General features: G+C 40.6%; 1 protein-coding gene across 1 annotated transcript; it reads left to right on the top strand.

Moving 5' to 3' along the window:
* Positions 1-3,740: 3,740 nt before the first annotated feature.
* On the top strand, positions 3,741-13,912 carry slc34a1b (solute carrier family 34 member 1b). The gene is made up of 12 exons (XM_068715414.1): positions 3,741-3,801; positions 3,910-4,095; positions 4,505-4,651; positions 4,934-5,077; positions 6,813-6,924; positions 7,447-7,642; positions 8,832-8,927; positions 9,112-9,178; positions 9,316-9,483; positions 9,688-9,804; positions 12,701-12,825; positions 13,313-13,912. Exons 1-12 carry the CDS (start codon positions 3,741-3,743, stop codon positions 13,910-13,912), a joined length of 2,019 nt encoding a protein of 672 aa, XP_068571515.1.
* Positions 13,913-24,180: the final 10,268 nt, after the last annotated feature.

The following is a 24,180-nucleotide window of genomic DNA, read 5'->3' as shown; positions in this document are numbered from 1 at the left end:
AGGAGTGACAGCTGTGAGGGGTCCAAAAATATTTACTGAAACTGCTGACTCACATCTGCAGTGGTGTTTGTGTGTTAGCATGGGTGTGTGTATAACCGTACTTTAATCCGCAAAGAGTCTCTTTTCGATCACTTTATAAGGGTGAAACCATAACGGCAGCCATTGATCAGACAATGATGCAATGTAACAGCAGAGAGATAAAACAGGTGAGTATTTCAGACGTCCTTCAGCTCAGATGATCATTGGTTGAAAGTACATTCCACAAACAAATCCCAGATAAACCATTGGATAATAACTGAGATGCTATTCTATCATTACATTGACCACCCCAGTAATTACATTAGACTACAAGAAAATACAACTTCATCACTTTGTATCCCTCTGGAGTGGAAAAACATAAAAGCAGCACAAAGACGTAAAAGCTTATTCTGAGGTTTCTCAATTATTTTGGCCATAACTATACTATGTTGCTTTCTCCTACCTGCAGTTCTGGAGAAAAAAAAGATGTAGAATGTTAAAAGACTCTCTCATTGTTTTGTTTCTGAGATTGAGTCAATCAAAAGCTGCTTTCATTTCTTGATAAATGTGAAGATCTTCAGAGACGGTAGCAAGATATTTAAAATGTTCAACAGTTTTCAAGAAGTTTGCCATCAATGACAACTGACCGTGTTATGAAATCCTGCTTAGCACAAGTAATATCTGTAGTCTATCAACATTAATCTCCAAATAACGGCTGCAACTAACAACTGTTTTCCATATAAAATGGTTTGCCAGTTGTTCAGAAAACAGGGGAAAATACTAAGTGATACCATCACATTGTTTTTGTCTGACCAATTATCCAGAACCAAAATATTTAATTCACCATCATAGCTGAGTAAAAGAACAGTAAATATTCACAGCAGTCAAACCAGTACATTTTAGACATGTTTTCTTTAAAGAGTACTTAATTAATTGGTTATTATAGCAACAGTTGCCAATACATTCTGTGGATTGACTAATGGATTAATTAACAAAATGTTTCTGTTGTGCTCCAAACTGCATCTTTTGCACCAAGCCTGGAGAGTTTGTATTTGGGCGAAATATGTGGCCTCAATTTAAGGTTCAGTTTTCATGTCATCAGCATTTATACTTAAAGATGCTAAAGTCAAAATTCAGAGCATATTTATGATTGATGGATTGCCTCCACATGGCTCTCAACATGGTGACGCCAGAGCTGGCGGTTCACAGCTAACTGACATATGTCTAGAGTTAATATATGTTTCTGTGATTCCCTTCACTCAGATTACAGGCTGCAAGCTCACTAAAAACATGATGTATCCATCCGTGTAAGATTAACGCAGGATAACGCAGCCACTGGGGAGCAGAGGAGGACTAACAGCGTGCACCTACTGCTCACTGATTGGCAGGTGTTTTGAGTGGCAGGATGGTGTATGACGACCCGGTGGCCTCTGTTTGCTTTATCCCCAGGCTGAGCAGCAACCTCCCTGTGACTTGCGCATCTGGAGAGGGGATTAACAGCATCACAGGGAAGTGGTGTAGCAAAGAGCTCTGGAACCGCGCCAGATATTTAGCCATGTGTGTGTCCATATGTGCATGTACGTCTCTGTGTCTCTCTTCCTCTGCTTAATGCAGCACCACATCTCAAGGATTTATCCCCTCGCCGCCATTGACGGCAGCAGCTTCGGCTCAGGTCCAGCTGCCTGCACAACAACAGAGCTGTTATCTCGCTCTGGCTCCCAGCTCTCATAACAGTTTGGAAAATAACAACTCTAGGCTAGTGGGTTATTAAGTTCTGCTCTTCTGAGTTCATGGATGCAAGTCTGAGGTCAGCAGATCTGGTTGAGAGCACTGCTGATGTGACAGAAGCATAGCTGAACTAATTGTTAACAATTACCCGGCCTGTTACTTAGGCAATCACGCCGTTTATCCCATGGTGAGGAGGACCTTGGCTGTGAGTAGCGGGGTGTGTAAGTAAATGTGTGAACATGTGTGTTAAAGAGAATCTGAGAAAATATTCCTGATATTTAATTTCCAATCACAACATGCTTCATTTTAAGAAAAGTACCATAAGCACCTGAACATCCCGCACAAGTCATGCAGATTACGCTTAACGTGCATGAAATACTTCCACTGACTAATATCATGCAAGAAATGATCATTTAATACCCTGACTTTATTCTGTGCCAAACTACAGTACGTGATGAAAAGCGCTGTTTGAAAATATGAGTGGACTTGAGGCGGCCGTGCAGAAGTTATACTTTTCTCCTAACTTTTACCACTAGGTGTCAGATTTCTCCTTCTCTTGCACACGGAACTGGAAGAACCTCCAACAACAAGGGTGATCATCAATCACATCAAACAGTCCTCTTCATCTTGAATTCTTTATCTGGCCCCAAGTCAGGGGGAAAAATAGCTGTTTGAACAAACATCATTCATCACCTAATACACAACATGCTTTCCCACCCCGTGCATCATTAAGTTTTGTCTCTGTGTTATTGATTAACAGTGAGGTCTGTGATGGTGGAGCAAGTTAATCGACAAGAGATGGGGTGTTACCTGGTCGTATATTTAAAGCTGAGTTACACTTCAGTTTGATGCTTTCCTTTTCAGGGGGGTCATACACAACACCTTAGACTATTTTCAGACAAGGTAAGATACTTTACTGCGTATGTCAATACCAAATATGTATGTTGAGTGACTTTGCTTCATCAATACTGAAGCTTTCTGGTATTATTTGGAATGAATAATTTAATCTAAAAGGGACCAACAGCTCACACACCCTTCGGAAAATGTTGGCATGTCAGCCATCACTCACTGAAAACTGTTAGGAAAGTAATTCTCAAGCAGAAAGATTTCGGCACAACATAAACAGCATAGAGACAATATGTAAGCCATAGTGACTTAAAGGCAAACTCACAAATAATACAGAAACGGAGAGCAACAGTGAGAGTAGCAGACCGGCAAAAGATTAGAGGATAACATGCAGTGGACACGCACACAAAATATGCTCAAGTACATTCAGCTGCAATCTATGGAACTCGTCTCATTCTCACATACTTATATACGAACAGGGCCTCTCTGCACATCAGAACCTGCAAGAGGATGCCACACAGAATGAGAATGATGCAGTGACTGTAATTACTGCAATTTTGACTCCTGTAATTACTGAACTCACTTCCATCCTCTTTGCTTTACAGAGACACATTAGTACTCCCTCCTACACTGGAGTCCCCAAAATATGGCAAAGTGGCTGACATGAAAAGGGGGTAAAAAAAACGAGATGTTTCTTATCAAACCGAGAGCATGAAAATCTTTGGAGGGAGTTGCTGCACTATAGACAGTGGAGAGTCCCTTTAAGAGCTGACTTGCAGCTGCAGGAAATGGAGGGAAAGACAAGTTACATGGAAACTGATGTTTCCTTATTGATTCTGACAAGGCGTTCATTTGTTGAGAGGCGAGACGATGCCTCGCGGTGTATGTAGTTTAAGCGTTCGGTTTGACCTCAAAACCAAGGACAGCTGGCAATTACAGTGTGGGCCGCTTTTGTTCCCTTCTAATTGCTTGTCTGTTGATCTGAGTAGCGTGGTGAGACATGTGCTCATATACAGACACGTTTGTCTCCTAGGGGTTCTTTTTACTGCTGCAGGTGGCTGATAAACAAATTCACACTCACATGTGTCGCCCTCTACAACCTGTGATTTTCAATTACCTCCATTTCTCCACACAGCATTCAAAGCACCATGTCGTCTCGATCTATAACTATAGTGTCCTCTGGTCGGAGCACAGGGCTCCACTACAATGGTAACTTATTGGCTTCAATTCCCATCATTCTGGTTTTTCATGTCTTTGAAATAATTCAAAGCTGATCTTCCCCAACTGAGTGTATACTCTTTTGTTATTCTTTATGAGGGGGGATGAGGATACACGGCACTCAGCTCTCCTCACAGCCCAAACTCCCGCAGGAGGAGGACAGGGAGTCTGGCATTGGCTCCACCCTCGACCTCTGCAGCAGCTTTGAGGGCCATAACCAACATACCAATCATCACTCCAGCAAATCTGCATTCAGGGAGACGGACAGACTCCCGAAACAGAAAGGTACAAGAGCGGCGTTAGGAGGAGAATTTTGCACTCATGTCCTGCGTTGGCAGCAGGTCTGATCTTTTCAAAAAAGGCAAATAACAGCAGCAGAAGCCAAACCACATGCTCATCAGATAAAGGCATGCTCAAAGACACACAGGGCCAGTGGGATCATGCAGTCTGGGCAACAAAGGCTAAGTCCTGCTGTCACTCAGCAGCATTTGGCTGCATATGGGTAATGTAGTCTGTCAGATGGCTTTTTTCTCCACAATATGTGAGATAGCTCACTGAGTCCATCTCTCTCATCCAGAACAAGTCCTAAGAATGGGGAAAAAAACAATGAAGTAAAAGCTAAACACACCATATTTGTGTGTTAATCTGTGATATATTTTTTGATAACTTTGCACTCAACAGTTGTTTTCAACAGATAGATCTCCGCAGACCACAGCAGTGAGTCAGAACAAGACCAAGCAGCTCCTTATCAATCTGTCCAAGATCCCTCTCCTCCTCATCCTCTTCTTCCTCTTTGTTTGCTCCCTGGACACGCTGAGCTCTGCCTTCCAGTTAGCAGGGGGTAAGTATACTATAACCCTCACTGCCCTATAGCGGGTTGATAGTGACTCAGCCAGTTGATGTTTGACAAATAGGTGAGTCACTGCAGAACAGTTCACACTGTCCTAAGGGGGCTCTGCTGTATAATTTATCACAAAGCTTCATCTGGTGACCTTTCTGGATTTTGGGGAAACAAAAGGTTTGAATTTTGTTTAACATTGCTCTTGGCAATTGTGTCATATCTGAGACCAGCATTCTTTTGTTTGTGTCTCTGTGTGTGTATATGGGCGGCATATTTAACCAGGTAAAGTGGCAGGGGACATTTTCCAGGACAATGCAGTGCTGTCTAACCCTGTGGCAGGGCTGGTGGTGGGGATCTTGGTTACGGTGCTGGTCCAGAGCTCATCCACCTCCACCTCCATTGTCGTCAGTCTGGTGGCCTCCGGATGTGAGTAGGAGCATGAAAGTGGGTGTAAATGTGCCAGCGCCACGTACCGTAGCACAAGTTATTTTAGGTTTTAAATAAGACTCTGAAATTGAAAAATTGTCCAGGCTGGCCTCATTTATTCTGAGATGTATGTTGTGAGTCTCTCTAGGCTATTATTTGGTATGCAAACATATTACAGTAAACAAGAAACAGTAACATAGCAATAAATACAGAAAAGACTCATGGTGCATGTGGCAATAACAAATAGATTGATCACTATGAATTCATCTGTGTTATGGTTATAATCTCAGTTTTCTCTCATGCTGTGTTCCCTATGGAGGATACAGTAACTTATGCTACTTGATTTGCTGCTTAGCATTATGGACCAAATCAGTGAATATAGCTGAGGTTAAATACATAAGGGTTGGCAGATAAATGTTTATTAGGACAGCAGAAGATATAGCTCTGTATATATACACATGCATTAGTTTTCTCCAACAGCCAGGAGTAAACTAGCAGAAGTGCATTCTCCGATAACATCATTTACAGGATTAGGCTGGTGTTATTCTCTATTGATCCCACAAAAAGGCCAAAACCAAGACCTAATGGTGGGTTAGTCAATTTCTCAATACTTTGCAACTTCTTGTCTGGTTCTCAGCTCCAAGCCCATTCATTCTTACCAACAATATAATCCTGTTTTCCATATCCAATTCATATTTTCATTTTTAAAAAGGCAAAATATTTTCCTGAAGGGGGGTAATTTGTTGGGGAATATTTTCAGCTAAGGATGGATACACATTTGGTGCCCTTGTAATTTTGGTAACCAAACGGTGTGTGTGGGAGTGACTCCAATGAACCTATGCCCATGTTCATTCGTTTTGAATAGTTAGGGAGGTCTGGGCACATACGTAATAAGCTATATCAGGTGTTAGCTACACATAAAATGCTCAGTGGAATACATTCATTATTGTTTTGTGTCTTTCCATGGGAACTTTTTGACAATAAGAAAAATATAATCAGCATCATCCTTCACATCTAATTAAAATGACTAAATTAATGAGGCGTAATTTAATCTTTCTTATGTGGGATTTCTACCATACACTGACTGATTTACTGACCTGAAATTGACATTTTGAGATTGCTGCAGTAGCCATTTGCAGAAACCATCTGAGAATTATTATACTCTAGCAGGTCAGACTGGGATCAGCTAAAATTAAATCAAACCATTTCACACCCTGTAATCTCCCAACATCTCAGCCTATAGCTTATGATATTACATGGTGAGGTTATGACCTGTCTGTTTCTAATGAACGCAGCCTCCGAGGTCTCCCCTCTTTCATTACAGTGGTTAAAGTAAATGATATCAGTATGCAGGAGCTGCCGCTGTGCTTCTAAACCCTTTCTGTAAGTGAGCAAGGAGAAAGATTATAGGTTATTATCAAAGAGAAAAAGAGATGCATTGCTTCCGTGAACGTGTCTCGTGGGTCATCATCATTAAAGACAACCTCAACAATGAACCTCTGTGAGGGCTAAGCTGCTTCCACTCAACTGCAAATTACAATCCCCTTTTATCCCAATTAAAACTCATGCTGCATTCTGAAAAGCGAAAGATCATGTCTTATTCTTATGTGCGTGATGCATTACCATTCAATGAATGCGGACATTTATCCATTTACAATGTTTTTGTTTAACTCTGCATATGGTTCTAAGTGTGATTACTTTCACGTAAGATGTTTTGCGTGGTCTCACCTCACAGTGCTAGAGGTGAGGTCGGCTGTACCAATCATCATGGGATCCAATATTGGGACTTCAGTCACGAACACCATAGTGGCCATGATGCAAGCGGCAGAGCGGACCGAGTTTCAACGGTGGGTGAAGAACAGTGGCGGGGCAGAGGGTGAGTGCAGGGGAAGGCTGAAGAGCGGGGAAGAAGAAATTGAAATGGAAAACTGAAGAGGATAAGTGGGGAGATGGAGGAATGAAGGGGAAAAGTGCTGAAAGTGCAGAGGAGAAAACAGAGGAGGGTGAAGGGAGAACATTAGCAGCTGCTCGCTGCCTCTTTGCTTCAGCCTCCCTTTGAGCGTATTTTCTACAACAGTGACAATAATGACACCAATCCACATTGATCTCACACCCCTAACCCTTTGACGTGAAAATGTACGTCACTGAACAGATGGCAAGTTGCTTAATCTGTCTCTGGTAAAATAAATATAATTTATTAAACTTTAATAATACTCACACACTGAGTCAAAACTAAAATACCCATTACATCAGACACATCCCAAAAAGGCAGGGTATGAAAAGCAGATTAACAAGCAATCATTTTGAGTAGTTGATCATGCTGATGGCTGACCTTAGATAACGCCGAAATTGATTGTGACCCACTGCAGTGCCTTTGCTGGGGCAACGATCCACGACTGCTTCAACTGGCTGTCGGTGCTGGTTCTGCTGCCGCTGGAGGTGGCGAGTGGCCTCATGGCCCAGCTGTCTCACCTGTTGGTCACCAGCTTCAAACTTCAACCAGGGGAGGAAGCACCCGAGATGCTCAAGGTCATCACCGAGCCTGTCACCAAACTCATCATACAGGTAAATCAGCCAATCAGCATTTTTGTAACTGACCATTTGCAAAATCCCTTGCCCAAACAGATTGTCCAATTATAGCTAAGCAACTATAACTATGGCGGGACTGTCAATCTTTGGATTTCTGTAGTAATGGCAAAGCTGGGCATTCAAAGAGTTTGGAGGATAATGGCTTTTTTGCCTATTTTTTAAAAACCGAAAAACACTAAATAGCACAAATGTACGGAATGGACTAAATACTGTGTTTGTCAGCTCTAACGAATGGCGCAATCATCAACAAGTCCTGCTAACTAGCTTACTGCCTACAGAAGTAACTTCGCAGGCCAATGAGCAGATTACATTAGTTTGTGAGTTACAGAGTTATAAAAAGCCCTGTTTTACAACTAGCACATCCACTGTGTAGTATTTCCCCCACTATAGAGGCAGGTCCTGGATGCTACACACTCAACGCTAACGTTAACCTGCTCTTTATTGAATTTGGAGACGTTTACATGCAGCAACCCCAGCAATGAACTCGAGATAGTGTTGCATTTCTCTATTACTTTGGTTAGAAATCTTCCTAAAAGGCTTTTCAGATGTCATTATAAGTGAAAAGCTAGTCAGGGTAACGTTAGAATGAAATAACAGTCATAGCTGGGCTAACTAGCTCTTCATTACAATGCAACAACAATCTTGTTTTCTATGTCTTCGTCATTGATCATCACTGGTGAGGATGACACGTGTTTGCCTGCGACGTGCAGCTTTAACTAAAGTCTTTTAGCATGATATCAGTTATACATTTAAGACCTCTTTTACATGATTCTCATTTTAAAAGAAAAAAAAATCCTCACTAGAGCCGGCGTAAGTAACAGTTGATACTAATAACACTAACGATGGCGCTGTTCTATTAAGTGTTCCAGATGACGTTGACAGGGAACCAGCATGCACGATACCAGGAACCTCAAATCAAAGCAGCTAAATCAAATCAGCAAGGCTAAATGTCTTTTAAACGGCAAATGTGCCACAGAAGGCTGGAAAGCTTGATATATGTTGCAACTCTAACTAAGGGGGTCAGTTATTTGTCCTAAGTGTCTTGGATAGCTGTTATGGAGGATGTGACTGAATGACTGCAGGCTGAAAACTATAACCATGCTCTCCTTTGACTCACTGAATTTAAAAGATGAGAAGAATATTTCTCCTTTATTTCCCTCCTCAGCTCGACAAGTGTGTGATCACAGGGATCGCCATGGGGAATGAGGACATGAGGAACAGGAGCCTGGTGAAGGAATGGTGCCAGACTGACCTTGTTATGGTAATGGCCCCATCTCCACTGCTGTCTCCTGCACATGTAGACACATTGTGTCACACTCTGGCGCCAAATAGAGCATGGCACTGCTGCCAGTGAACTGTGCTGCAAATTTGTGTTTTCATCACAGATGCTTCTTTCTTTCTTTCTTTCTTTCTTTCTTTCTTTCTTTCTTTCTTTCTTTCTACAGTCCACTGGCAATGTGAGCACCGCAAACTGTGGCTCCAGTCATGGCATGTCCCAATCTTCACTGAAGTGTGAGTTCCAACTCAATTACATTTGTAACCCACCCTCTCTTGTGAAGTGTACAGTGCTTTTCTTGTATGCATTTTCTTTCAGTATAGTATGTTTGTGGGATAACTTCCTGATGATTGTTGGTGCCGTCACTCTGCAGGTAGGCATTTGTTTGTGTCCACGGGACTGTCGGACCTCACGGTGGGCCTGATTCTCCTGGCAGGCTCTCTGGCCGTCCTCTGTACCTGTCTGCTACTTCTGGTCAAACTGCTCAACTCTCTTCTTAAAGGCCAAGTCGCAAAGGTCATCCATAAAGTCGTCAATACAGGTGGGCTTGCATTTTGAGCTGCTGGAGGTTTGACACAGCTTGTCATGTAGCAACTGAATGCATGATGCAGTCTGCAAATGAGCAAACAAACCAAGAAAACCTTCTTGGATGCAAATTACACAAAAGAGGCTGTGAAGAAGATACAGTTGTGGATGTGTTAATACATGTTGGTAACTCCCATCGCTCCTCTCTTTATCTCAACAGACCTGCCATATCCGTGTGGGTGGCTGTCAGGGTACATGGCCATGCTTGTGGGTGCAGGGGTAACGTTTGTGGTCCAGAGTAGCTCTGTCTTCACTTCAGCCATGACTCCCCTAGTAGGTGAGTGAAATATGCTTTTGCAACAATTTAGAGCCACAAATCCTGAAGATTCCATTCTGTGAAAAATATAGTTAAAACATTTATATGATAAAATGTTAAATGTTGATAAATGTGTAGGTACAGTATGTATGACCTAGAAAAGACTTACTTGAGCATCATGTGAAACTAAATCCAATGAGTTAAAGCATGGAAATCCATCTGCATAAAACAGACATACATTAAAAATGAGAGGAATATATGATAAAAGCAGACAACATCCTGAACAAGCAAAAATATGTTAATAACCCCACTAAGAGGGCTGCAAAGAGCTAAACATTTACATCAATTAGTTATTTCCTGTTATTGAAACCTCATACATTTGTTGTCTTCCTGTAGACTCATGAAATATGATGACATCCCCCAGCAATGCTTTCACCAAACTGTTATGTAAAACCAACATCTGTCATAAGAAAAATAACAGATGTTGCATTAAAGGCAATTGAATGGATATCATTTAATATTATGTTTTTTAATCAATTTGAGGCTTAAGTGTATTATCAACACATATGCTTTTTTCTCTTGGAAACCATGTGAATGTATTCTGCAAGACACCACAACTGTGGAAAAACACGTAAAGATTCAGTGGAGACATGCACAATGAGTTTACAGTGGTTGAAGGTTTGTGTCTAGCAAGAGATATTTGAGAAAAGCTCTTTGTTTGACAGATTTGTTTGTACTGTTAGAATTAAAACTTGATCAATTCTTGGTGACTTGCAGGGTTTTTGCACCCTTGTCTCACTGTCTCACTTGCGTGGCTGCTAATAGCATGCAGTATGAACACAGCATGAGCAGAAAACTTGCTGCATGGCTTTGTTTTACTCTCTTGGATGTGTTCGATCTTTCTTGTTCTTGACCAACACCCACCTCAGTGATCACAGGAGGCCGAAATATTTTGAAACACCCCCGGCCATTAATCAAAGCACAGAATAATATCAAACTTAACCTTATGCAGTCATCAGTGTGAGTGTGGAACCTGTTGCAGCATCGCTTGGTTATTACATGATATAAGAGATATGTGAGTGAAGTTGACAACGATTTGATCCCTGGCAGTTCTCCAGCACTTTATTCTCTCTATAGAAATACTATCTGGTAAATTGGACAGCTATTCGTAGCAGCTTGATGGCTAATCTGTGGTACTTTTGTTGGTTCTACGTCATATGCAAAATCCAATTGTATTATTATACATTATAGTTTGTCATTGCAATTTTTCTTTGAGAAGTAGTACAACTCTTAAACATTCAGTGTGGTTAGTTTTCTCCTCTTTGTGTTGGGTGATCTTTGAGAAAGTTCTGTTTATAGTCCGGGGGCAATTCCAGCATCTGCCCAGTCAAGGTTGGACTGATGTGAAGCTTCTTCTCATCTCATCATGTTTCATTTGGTGCAAACCCCCTCGGGGACTCTCTTGTAATGTCTTATTAAACTGGACTCTAACTGTGCAGAGTATCAGATCTTGTCCTTGAGTGGGCCAGCAATGTGCAGAGGTGGCTATCAGTCTGGACTCTGCTTCTGGCATTTGAGGTTTGCCACTGCGTTTGTGAGCTTAGATTATCTAATTTCATGTTCATGTCATGTATGATTACTTTGTTTTAAAGTTGTTGTGGAAGAGGGAGAACTTCAAACGCTGAAAACAGCAGCACATGCGTTTTACTGTCAGTCAAACCTGGACGAATCACCACTGTAATCCAGCAGCTCGTAAACTGGGCTGTTGTTTCCAAGGCCACTGTTTTTTGCACCGAGTTATAATTACAAACACCACAACCTCTGAACAGACATTCACTGCTACAGTAATGAATTGTTAACTGTACATTGAGCAAAGGTTTACCTGACTGCTCTTGTCATGTATTTAATGGCTAATCAAAATGAGTTTGTTCACATACTAGCGGGAGAATACCATACATTTCCTTGTTGGCTAATAGCTCATTTACCAGCTAGATGAGGCCAAATAAGGACACAACCCTGCTTATTTCCACTGATTGAGTCTTGTGAAGTTTGTAAAAACATGTTGCATAACCGGTATTGTATGCCACTGGCTAAATGAAGCATGTAAAATCAGCGATGACTGAGTCATCAGCCTGCTACTCGGTGATAAATGTGAGATGGGAATCATGTATCATTTAAAACAGGAGTAATTAAGCAGCTTGGAGAAGAAAAAAAGCTAAAAGGCAAGAGACTAATACACATGGATGATTTCCAATCCTCAGATACACTTAATTAAATATTTCTGCTTATTTTATGTTAGACTTTAGCTTTACCTTCCCTTCAACCGTTGCTGTCACTAAGTCATAGTATCATGTATTGAAAACAAACTAGAAAATAACAGATAGAGAGCAACCATGTTCCCTCTATTTCAATATAAACTAAATATAGACTATTGCAGCATTGGTCCTACTTTGGTTGTCAGTTGCTGTCAAGCATCCACTCATTTGACAGTCATTAGTCATCTTATCTGGCAAAGCTATATTTCAGACTCTATGATTCCTCTGTTGCTTTTTGTAATATTGGCTTTTGTTCATCACCAAGTACAAATTCTATTTGATGTTGTATTTATCTGAGATGTAATTTGAGTCATATGGTTTGACTAATTCAAATAGTTGTTTTTAAAACAGTTGTAGGCGAACAGCCTCCATGGCTCTCAACAGTGTTCCCAGTACATTTATTTTGTTGATGTGGATTTATTCTGCTTCTTATTCTTGTAAAAGCAGTGCACTCACTTTTTTATCAACTTCTCAGAAATGTAATCCCCAATGAAATAATTCCACTTTTATCTCTTGTAGAAGCTACAGCATTTCCTGGTTATCCATCTCCATTTAATGTCCTTGTGTCCTCTGACGCAGTATGTTTCTGTCTTCTCCCTCAGGTATTGGTGTGATCAGCCTGGAGCGGGCCTATCCCCTCACGCTCGGATCCAACATCGGCACCACTGCCACAGCCCTGCTGGCTGCTCTGGCAAGTCCGGGGAACAAGCTAGCAGCTGCCATACAAGTAAGCCAGAGCTTTATCAGATACAAGAGCCATTTCAAACCTACAGCAAAAAGAGAAAAAATAAAGTGAATGCACCATTACCAACACCCTCCCACGATGAAAGAAAAACATATTTTCATGATATGTCTCTCAGAGAACAATTTACACACAGACTGTGAGACAACACTAAGAGAGTCCACGAGTTTTTCCTCTACACACAAAAAAGGGAGGTGCACAATCATTCTCTACAGATGGTGATGATAAAGTATTTTTATGAACATGGATTTATGCGTAAACGGGCTGGAGGCGAATAAGTGGACACTTCAGGAAAAACAGTTCTCGTTTCAACAAAAAAAATCAAAGAATTGACTTGAATTGAATGTCACATGATGACAAAACAGGTCATGCGGACTCTCTGAGGATTTAAATGACAGTGACGAACATTGACTGTTAATTACATCCTTCAGCGCTCACACACTGTATCTTTTTATCTTCTCGTTCCATGTAGATTGCTCTGTGTCACCTCTTCTTCAATGTCTTTGGTATTCTGCTGTGGTATCCTCTTCCCTTCACACGCCTGCCGATAACGATGGCTCGTGTCTTGGGTGAGCGCACTGCCAAGTACCGCTGGTTTGCAGTCTTGTACCTCCTCCTTTGCTTCTTGCTCCTGCCGTCGCTGGTGCTGGGCCTCTCGCTGGCAGGCTGGCGAGTGATGGCTGGCGTTGGGGCTCCTTTCCTGGGTGTGACCATCTTCATCACCATGGTAAATGTGATGCAGGCCCATAGCCCTCGCCATCTGCCCACGAGGCTCCAGAGCTGGGACTTCTTGCCCAAGTGGATGCACTCTCTCAAACCGCTCGACCGGCTCATCACCAAGGCGACTGTCTGCTGCGGCTCTGCAATCCAGGAGGGACGGGGAGAAGACGAAGAAGAAGAGGAGCGTGTATCAACACAGGCAACCTCTGTCAACACGCAGAAAGAGTCCCCCCAGAGGAGGGCACAGCTGGCTTATGACAACCCAGCCCTGGACTACCTGGATGAGAGCAGACCGGGTGTGAGGGTGCTGAGATTAAAAGGGTTAGAGCGGTGTAACAGCACTCCGCTGTAGTCAAACTGATAAAACATTTACACTGAATTTTGTCAGTATTGAGGGAATAGATGGGTTGAGAGAATGACATTTTATAATGGTTTAAAAGGTGTTTCTGATTATTAATTGATTTATGAAGTATAGCCTCTCAAAGCCAGACTAAATATCATAAGCTCAGTATGAGATTTTCATCCAACAGAGCAAGCTCCATCTGCTGATGAAGATGAGGTTTTTTTGTCACCTTTTGTTAAGATCAGTGATGAACTTTGAAACTTAATTGATGAAGAACTACATAAACAGAGCATAACATGTAGCATGGTAACTGTATTAAAGGCACACTGTTTTTGCCCACTAGTGGTGGAGCAATGGTTTTGTGAGTGTGTCCCCATTTTGTTTCAGCCAAAAATGTAGCAATGCGTCAAACAAAGGCATTGGAGAAGAGGATGGCCATCTAGTTAACATTGATGTAACAGGGCAGGATGGTATGTAAAACAAAAAAATGTATGACATCAAATATAAACATGTAAAATTGTGTTTGTTTACAAGAAAGCTCCACAGAGCAGCTTTAACTAGCAAACAGAAAACTATTTTGTGCAGCAAATGTATTCAGAAACCAGTTTCAGTGGATCATTTTGCACATTAGACAACATTTGACAACATTTGCAGAACAGCCATGTTCTCCAGCCTTTTGCAATGACCAGTCAATAACCACACACAGGCTTTATGTTAGAGTGAGTATAAACCTAAGCATTCAGAAGTCCTGGGTGTGAAGTTCATACATTTTATGTTTATGTTTTTTTTTTATGTTTTTGAGTCAATAACAGGAGGACAAAAAAGGTTGTTAGCCCAAAGTTTAATGATAAAGAATTGTATTACGGAGTGGATGTTTGATCATTATGTTGAATTGCATGTACTCACTTGTTATATAAGTGTATGTGGGCGCCTAAATACACACAGGCACTACAAAGGATTCAAATAATCATCACGTTTGCTTCTTGATGTTATCTACAAAGGAGTATATGAATGTGTGTGTGTGTGTGTGTGTGTGTGTGTGTGTGTGTGTATGCTTGTTTAAGTGGGAGAGAATGCACACTCGGGAGGTGTTGTTGAATGTGTGAATATGTGCCGTTTTCTCTGTTTCACTGTCACAATTCATCGTGCGTTAAAGAAATGTTGAGTCCCTGCTTGAAGTCTGTTCATTTAATGAGAGAATAAAGTCTGACTCTTTCACTTTTAAGGTAGCAGACTTTGAAGAGCGCTTTGCAAACAGGATGAAAGTACACGTTAAATAAATAACTACTCTCTCTCAGAACTGCCCAAAAGAGAAACTTCATTCATTCTTGTGTGTCGTGTGTCTTACTTGAAAAAAAGAAGGAAAATGTGTCCTTTTTCTTTTGTGTGGACCCCACTAATCTGCAAACGTACACTCCAGACACTTTTTGTTTCTACAAAAGCTGCTTCATCTCATCACACTCCTCTGATCCTGCCATGCTCTTTAAAGTTTTGGGGTTTTAAATGAGATGCAGCCATCCCCTCCACCAGACATGGCAGTCTGGACAGAGTTTGCATCATCCGGCTGAGTCTAATGTGAACCCCGGAGGCAATTGAAAGCAGTCTGAAAAGGAAGAGGAGCCAGAAACAAGAAATCTACCTTGACACTCACTCCTGCACACACACACACACACACACACACACACACACACACACACACACAGAAACACGCCTGTTGTACAGCAGCGCTCTCTTCTCTGAGTAAGAGCTGATGTGAGTGCTGATTATCTGTCGGGAACTGCAGTCTGGATGGAGTCCAGCAGGGTCGGGTCACGATCCTGCCAGGTCCTCGTGTCTAGGGTTTCACAGCGGGGACCCGGAGCTGCCGGGGCTCTCTGGCATCACCACTGTTTTTCAGCCACTATGTTTTTTATTTATGTGACATCAGATAAAAAAAAAGTGTATTTTATTGACACTGATTCCGATGTGCATGCTCCTAAATTACACCTTTTCTTCACTTCTCTAGGATGTGCAAACAATTCTATTTCTGTGAAATGTTTTCTAATGTGATTATTGTGTTCATATAAAGTGGAATCTGATCCCAACACATGCTCACAGACATTAATTTACTACACATCCCTCTCCAGGTGACAAAGTTGTGCGTGTGTGTGTGTGTGTGTGTGTGTGTGTGAGAGAGAGAGAGAGAGAGAGAGAGAGAGAGAGAGAGAGAGAGAGAGAGAGAGAGAGAGAGAGCATCTGTGTTTTTACAGTACAAGGAAGTAAATCCCTTCCCTGCCGTGTTCACAACTTACTTTATGTAGTGCTGAAGTCACAGCCCTTTCTTGAAATAGCTAATTTCATGAACCTTTTCAACCCTTAACTCCTCAGATTTTGCTGCCAAAGCATTTCGCTTCACTACCCAGGTGCTGATGCAGCAATAATCTATCAACAGCTATTTCTTGCAGTATCAGATGTTGTCAGAGTTTCTCAAAAGGAATGCAAAACACCTAATCCAAATTCTGAGTGCTAGTCATTGGATTATTGTATGTCTAATAGCAGTTAATGATTAAGAATAATGGCCATGCATGCTCACTAATACAAAGCAAATTAGGCCAGATTGTTTGCTGAACCAGCAATTGCTAAAGAACAGATTGTTATATATCTCTTTTTTCTCAGGAATAGGTGGTCAAGTGCAGTAATCATTTATTTTTGATGACCTGTCTTGCCCTAACGTAAAATAAGATGATTACAAATAAACGTTGTGGTCTTACAAACACATAAACAGAATGAACAAAATATTCTGTGCTAACAAAAAGCTGCAACTTTTCATTGTTCATTATCTCAGCCAGATGTGAAATAATACATTTTACTCAGACATTGGCACTTGAGATTCATGCAGGTTCCACAAATACAAGCTGTGACATCAAAATTAAAAAAATAACTAATGGATACATTTTGAATAATTTAATCAATGCCCATTTTGTTTTATGTGTTTGCATTTGTTCTTCTTTTAACTTGGCTGTGCTTAATGGAGTCGTGATGATGCATTTGAATGAGAACCTTATTTTTGATTTGATGATAGATCCGCATGCCTGCACATACTAGTGCAGGATCAGACCTCGATGGCCATGGCAGAGTGAGGCAGAATTTATGAATGTATGGAGAAGTGTAATATCTAAAACCCTGATGTGCTTTAAGTGTAGGAGAGGCGTGTAGGCCACAGCTGCTAAGGAAGCTTGTTAAACAGGGACAGAGTTGAGAATCAAGCATTTGTATTTCAAGCAGGGACATGCGGTCAGGGGAGGCAGGTCACCTGTCATCATGAAAAGTAAAAAACAAATAATGCTAAAATAAAATAAATATTAATATTTCTCTACTGATCTGAGCTATAAACGTAATTTTTGTATGATTCCAATCATTTCAAGCATTTTTATAATAAAAATCACTGAATTTGCGCATGTCCTGTTCAAACAGAGGAGATCAGATTGCACAATCCCTCACTAACTGGGTTGAGCGCGTGCCTTTTGCTTTCTCATTGTTTGTCACCACTGTAATATTTGCAGACACTTTTATTATATGTCCTTTCTTTCCATATAATAAAGTGTAATTTCACGTCTGTGTAGAACATATTTAGTGTTGCTGATCTGACATTAAACCGCAGTGAAAAAGCACAGAGAGGCAAACACTACTCTGCCTCAAAGAAGAGGGCGAGAGAGAGCCCACGGGTCGGGTTCATGCTTGTTCTGTTGTTGCTCTTCTTCTTCTTTGTTACACAGATTACCACGGAATCTCACGCTTCTGAAACGCTCCCGGTGGAATCAAATATGTACCTTACCTATGTGTGTGTAAATAATGCTGATATGAAAAATGAAAAACAACCAGTAGTCAATGTGCAAACTGCCAAATGAATGGTGATTTAAGCTACTCTATTGGGTTCATATATTTGTAAATCTGATTTATGTAGTGTCAGTGCCTCACCAGCCACGAACCTCACCGCATGTCACTGAGTTCAAGTCACCCTGACAACAATCGTGTTAAATGTTGAGAATTTAAATTGAACTCACACAGGGACCTAATTATCACTGAGATCCTTCTTCGCCATCTCATTTAAAGTTTTAAATGAGGACATTATTATAAAAGCTGCACCGTGTTTTGGCTGCACAATGTGCATGCAGACAGAAAGGTGGGGAAAGTTAACTCGGGACAATATAGAATGTTCCAGTATTCAACACAAAAACGGATATCACAAAAATGATTCATGAAGTTTGAAAAGTTCTCATCACTGAAATGGTTTCAAAAAGTATTTAGATATTTTGATTTTGATTGTTGCCAGAGTGCATGCTTTAAAAAAACTGATCTCAATCAACCAGCGAAGAGGTTTTCTCCCCATGAGTTTATAGTACTGCACATTATCTGAGCTGAAAACACATAATTACATCCTTAGCAGCACAACACATTTGTAGTGAATGCAACTAGAGCAGAGAGAGAGAGAGAGAGAGAGAGAGAGAGAGAGAGAGAGAGAGAGAGAGAAAAAAAAGAAAGAGAGAGAGAAAGAGAGAGAGAGAGAGAAAGAAAGAGAGAAAGAGAGAGAGAGAGAGAGAGAGAGAGAGAGAGAGAGAGAGAGAGAGAGAGAGAGAGAGACCAAAACCAAGTTCTTGAGGCAAAACTCATAATTAGGTTTGTCTCTATGATGAAATGTAGTGTTACGTATTCACAAAAAATGAATGTAATTTGGGCTGTGTTGAGAAATAATTCAAGCATCAGGTTGATAATAAATCTTGCATAATGTGTTGATACATTCCTTTAATTCCAATATTAGTTTTTTCAGGCTCTGACCAGTTGTTACAGATTGTGTACAACATTGAGAAAAACCGCAGTGACACACAGATGTTTTTCTATTTGCATAACATGAGACAAAAAGGACTACGGCTTTTAAAGTTAACACCTGAAATATGCAATTAAACAGAAGTTAATCAGAAAATAAACTCAGATGCACCAGGAATCTGACGTCTACATTACAGATTGGTTTCTACTTTTAAAAATTCTTGGTCATTATGGTCTGCAGAAAGTATAAACAGATCAGGACATAAACAGCAGGACAGGAGGGAAAAGTAGAAAACAGCATCGGACCAGCTGCCTGATTTCCAGACAAACAGGACAAGATGCGAAAAAAGCACACAGGCACAAACGAATGATCTTCTTTGGTGCCCAGCAATCCAATCTGACACGTAGGATTTTTTATTTCCTGCACATCTGGCTTGCTGTTGACACATTTTTGGTCAATTAAAACTTTATTTCAATGAAATGTTTATCTTTAGCTCTATATGACATTTTTGCTTCAGTATCTTACTTTCAGTATGTTTCATACTACAAACATTAAAAAGAGTATATAAATATTTTAACACCATTGATTGATATAAACAAATAGTACATATGTATACCAGTGTAGATAATAAACACCAGAAAAGACACATACACATGAGGCAGAGCATTTTTACTCAAATTAAAAACATCACTTCATGTAAGATCTGAGATGAGGTGTTGGTTTCAGCATTACAAATTTAAGATGTGCCATGAACTCAACGACCCAGAGCTCGTGAGATGGTTGAGTGGTGTCTTGCCAGCTGAAAATGATTAGCTCTAATTAACAGTGAGGAGAACGCCTGCCAAATAATATTCAATCCATCCCTCCTTGTAATTTGGTCAGTGTTGAAGATGACTGAGCTTTCTGGGACTTAATGGAACGGAACCAAACTAAACATATTTCTCTTTACTGTAGAGAGAGAGAGAGAGAGAGAGAGAGAGAGAGAGAGAGAGAGAGAGAGAGAGAGAGAGAGAGAGAGAGAGAGAGATGCACTATTATTGAACAGTACTAGATGAATATTAAACAAAACAACTGACAACCAACATAAAAACAGACTTTTTTAGTTTAAATCAGATCAACAAAAGCAACGATTTCCCATTCAAAGACAAAACGTAACCAGTTGGTCTACTTGACCAGCTCACGCCAACAAATGCATTTATGATGAATGCCATACCACAATTTGGCCACTAGATGGAGAATTGACCGTGTTATCACATGGAAGGCTGATTTTAAATTGATCCAGAGACGTCGGAGTTGCCGTTAGCAGCGATGATATGCCGTCAAACACAACACAATCACCAAACAGCAAAGGTAAGAGATCATTTATAGCTATGGCAGTATAAAGTCTTCCCTTTTGCTGTTGGTTCTATGAGTTATGGTACATATTGTTTGTTTGGAAAGCATGAAAAAGCAACAACGTTAGCACCACTATGGCCTATGCACCCCTAAAGTAGTTTTTGCTGTGTGCTCCTTTAGTTGTCATGTGTTGGAATTGTGTTTTGTTTTGGTAAAAATGGTTAACATGAGCTGTTCGCTGGGTTCCTTCCTGTTATGTGGGTATGCAAGATGAATATGCTGCTTCATGTTTAATGTATGGTGTTTGTTTTAACTTAATAAACCCTTCCTACACAATTACGAAGAAGTTAAAGTCAATTTCCAGACTAAAAGCATCAGTTTAACATGCAAAAAAGAGCTGTGTGTTGCAGTGTGACATGTCGGGAGTCGTGTCTCACAGACTGGATGCAGAGTTACTTTGCTCCGGTTACTTTATTGTACGCTTTGGGTGACTATAAATTATCGAGGGAAACCTTACTGCTTTGAATTATGTCTTTATATTTATTTTTTATTTGCTCCCAAGTCCGTTTCACCCCGCTGGAGTGCAGCTAAAAGATAATAAAACGTCCAACTCGCTTCCTGAAACAGGCCTCTGTTTATTTGATAGATGTTTATTTACCACGGCTGGATGGAAAGTGTCTGTAAAGATAAATGGAGATAAATCCACCTCTGCCAACAGTTTCATAAGAAGAGTATCAATGTCAGTGCCTCAAAAATGTCACACAATAACCATATTTGGTATGTGTTTTCAATACAGCAGCATTACTAAGAGGATTTACTTTAAATTACTTATATGTTAGCCATAAAATGTGTGACATAGATGTGTGTTTTCTTAAACCATTGGAATGCTGAAATGTCTGCATTTCTTAGAAAGCAGTGCTGACAGCTGTTATCAGAACATAAATGTAGAGCAGACTTACGGGTTCGTTGGAGTATTGCTCCAGTACAGGTTTTGTTATAGCCATGACCTTTTCAATGAGACTTCCTGCTTAGCTCTTGTCCCATCCCTACTTTCTGCCTCTGTAAATATGCCTTTCAGTTTGTCTGAATGTACTGAATTTGTTAAATTCTCTAAACAAAACAGCTCTTTTAAAAATGCCAATGATATAATAAAGGCGTAGTCTGCAACAGGAACATGAATCTTGGCAAAACTATACTTTTCACAGTCGATCTTGCCAGCATCAAGGAGTGCCAGATCTTTTAAAGCTTTTTAAGGGACCACTGTAAAAAAACCTCATTGTTATCTTAAAGTCAATGTAATGTGGTCTGTTATGTTTCAGCAGTGAGTCAGAATAAAGTCTCAGCTGTGTGAACTGGACTTCTTCACTTGTACTTTGTCGTGACCAGGAGTCATGGATGAGTTTGCCTCAGCTCATTTGTTTTTGCGGATAGCCCTCTAATCACATGCACATGCACACAATTAAGCAAAACCTGGAAACATACACACACACACACACACACACACACACACACACACACACACACACACACACACACGCACACGGAACAAATGATCCATCAAATTACTCAAAGGAAAGCGGGACAATGTGTTTGTTTACCCTTCAGGATCTGAAACAGAAATAAATGGACAATTTTCTATAATACACAGTTACACGTTCATTTTGCCAAACAACAGGCAAATACGAATAGAAGTTTGCCCACAATAATGTTCACATTTCAGGAGGAGAGATCAATCATTAGCGCTGCATGTTTAAATCCACCTGAGTATTAAGAGCAAAATAAGGCTTCTTGCCCATGGGCAAAGCTGGTGGCTGATATGAGTGATACGTCAGTGCTCTCCTTAACTGCAAAGTAATAACATCAAGCGAAGGTTGAGTTATTGGGTGGTGAAAAATGACACATGTATAATTTGTAATCCCTCAGGTTAAGGATATTAATTCATTGTTGATGGGTGCTACTTCAGGACAGTGCTGTGTGCAAGCAGTCCACTTTCATTTGACACATTAAGACAGTGGCCCCTATATTTCTGAATCTGCCTTGGACTGGTTCATAGAAATGATGATTCTATCTTGATTACGAGCAAAGAGCTGTTCTCACTGTACAGAATGTGCTTCCTTTAGATATTTATTAATATAACATCTAGTTTCATTGAGCCGATGGTGCGCAGTTATACAAAACCCAGAAGTGACTCCAAAAGCTGGCCCCACTGCACAGATGGTAATCATAAAAACAGAATGTTCTACAGCTATTTACAGGCACTAAAATCCATCCACGCAAATACTGCGACTTCTTGCTGTCCTTACCCCTAGTATTATTTCAAACCTCTTAGGGTGACTTAGGATCAGCAGAAACAAGTTATGAACACAATTGACGTCCCCTTTAAAAAGTTGATATGGCAAACAGTTGCTTATTTGCACATCCAGAAGTTACAGAAAAACATTATCGTTCATCTTTTGAGTCGTGTTTCTGGTGAATGTAAGTCCAATATGCACTATTTTAGCTCTGCTTTTGGTCGCCTCCAACTCTTGAGGGAAATATTTGGCTCTTTAGCTGCAAAATGTTCCACCATGTTCACCAGCTAGTCGCAAAATGAAACACATATTCCATTTGTATCAACGGGACCGAGGTTGAAGTTTCTTGGTGAGACTGAGGAAAGTCCATGTGTTTCCTCAGATTCTGGTGAACTTTTACCACGACATCATCGAGAGCATCTTCACCAAATGCATCACAATATAGTATAGCAACTGCTTTGTCTCGGACCAGAATGCGCCACACAGGGTGCTGAAAACTGCCCGACACCTCCGGGAGGCGCTGCAGGACTCTCTGTTCCAGGACCAGCAGATTCAGGACCAGCTTCTGTCTCTCAGCTGTCACCTTGACAGCACTTTACAATTAAGCAGGTACTGACCAAAACCAAGTATCCCTTCCCATATTACGTCATTTTTTACAGAGCTTTATGTGACCTGGAGCTAGATCGTACTAGTGAACCTTTAACTATCCCTGCTGTCCTCTTTGGCCTCTCAGGTCCACTATTTTTTGTCTTTGGCTGTTTGTTTAGGGTGCAAAACCAAAATGTACTGTAAAACTGTGTTGCCTCTGTTCTAGAAAATGTTTGTCTTTTAATATAAGAAAAAGATCTGCTGGCGTTGTCTGTTTTTGAATCTTACTTAGTATTTATTGCTTATCTATTTTATGATATACCCTCTGCCTTGCTGTAGTCTTTATTTTATAATATTGCTTTGTTTCATGTAAATATGTCCCTTATATACTATACATTTGGAGAATCATAATGATACTCCATTAGAATGACCATGCTGGAAATTAACAGATTATTATTGAGCATGTAGATGCTCTTTGGCCTGAACTCTTAAGAATTTCTACTGGCTAAAGCAGTGATTCTCAACTGGTGGGTCACGGACCTTTGCCTGAAGAAAAAAAAAATCTTGTGCTTTTGTTTTGAAGGGGATTTTTTATGGAGCGGAGTTATTCACACGCCTTAACAGTATTTGGCGTTAATGCATTGTAATATTAATACACACCGCCATTTCACAGTATAGAAGAACACCCACACAGTTTGTTTTCATGCTAATTGAGCGAAACGCAAGTACGACACCAACTACATGAGATATGGATTTTCTTACATTGAGGACAAAAGAGGGCAAAAACCTCAGTGTGTTTTGTGCAGCGAGGTTCTGGCACAAGAAAGCATGAAGCCGTCAAAACTGAAGCGGCATTTGTTGGATCAATCCGCAGCGGATAAACTGAAAACTAAACCTCTGTCAAATTAGACTATAAGTAGGTGACTGAAGACATGTCGGATGACATCAAACAACAGACCACAGCTCAATATAAGGCAAGCGGTCATTTTGCATTACAAATAGACGAATCAACAGACATAACAAACAAAGCAGTTTTACTCGTTTACGTGAAACATGTGGGACGGGGACTGACAGGAACAAGAGAGCTTCCTACTGCTATGACTGCAGAGGACATTTTCAGCTCAGGTTCAAACTGCACCATCTTTTCATTAAATACATTTGAGAAGTTGAACATTTGGGTCGCGGCTTGTCATTAAGAGGTGATGGTGGGTCCCGCAGCCAGACCAGTTGAGAACCACTGGGCTAAAGGGTTGTTGTTT

The sequence above is a fragment of the Cebidichthys violaceus genome, unplaced genomic scaffold (assembly GCF_023349555.1).
Source record: "Cebidichthys violaceus isolate CVI_PGR_0920_01 unplaced genomic scaffold, fCebVio1.0.p SCAF_2, whole genome shotgun sequence".
NCBI classification, from domain to species: domain Eukaryota; kingdom Metazoa; phylum Chordata; class Actinopteri; order Perciformes; family Stichaeidae; genus Cebidichthys; species Cebidichthys violaceus.
The sequence above is the reverse complement of the archived record's forward strand: the minus strand, read 5'-3'. Positions and strand labels throughout refer to the sequence as shown.

Bases quoted from the DNA above. Each gene is read 5' to 3' on its own strand.
- slc34a1b (XM_068715414.1), top strand. From the start codon at position 3,741: ATGTCGTCTCGATCTATAACTATAGTGTCCTCTGGTCGGAGCACAGGG. The intron at 4,652-4,933 runs GTAAGTATACTA...ATATTTAACCAG, and splicing joins TGCCTTCCAGTTAGCAGGGG to GTAAAGTGGCAGGGGACATT. The intron at 9,484-9,687 runs GTGGGCTTGCAT...TTATCTCAACAG, and splicing joins CCATAAAGTCGTCAATACAG to ACCTGCCATATCCGTGTGGG.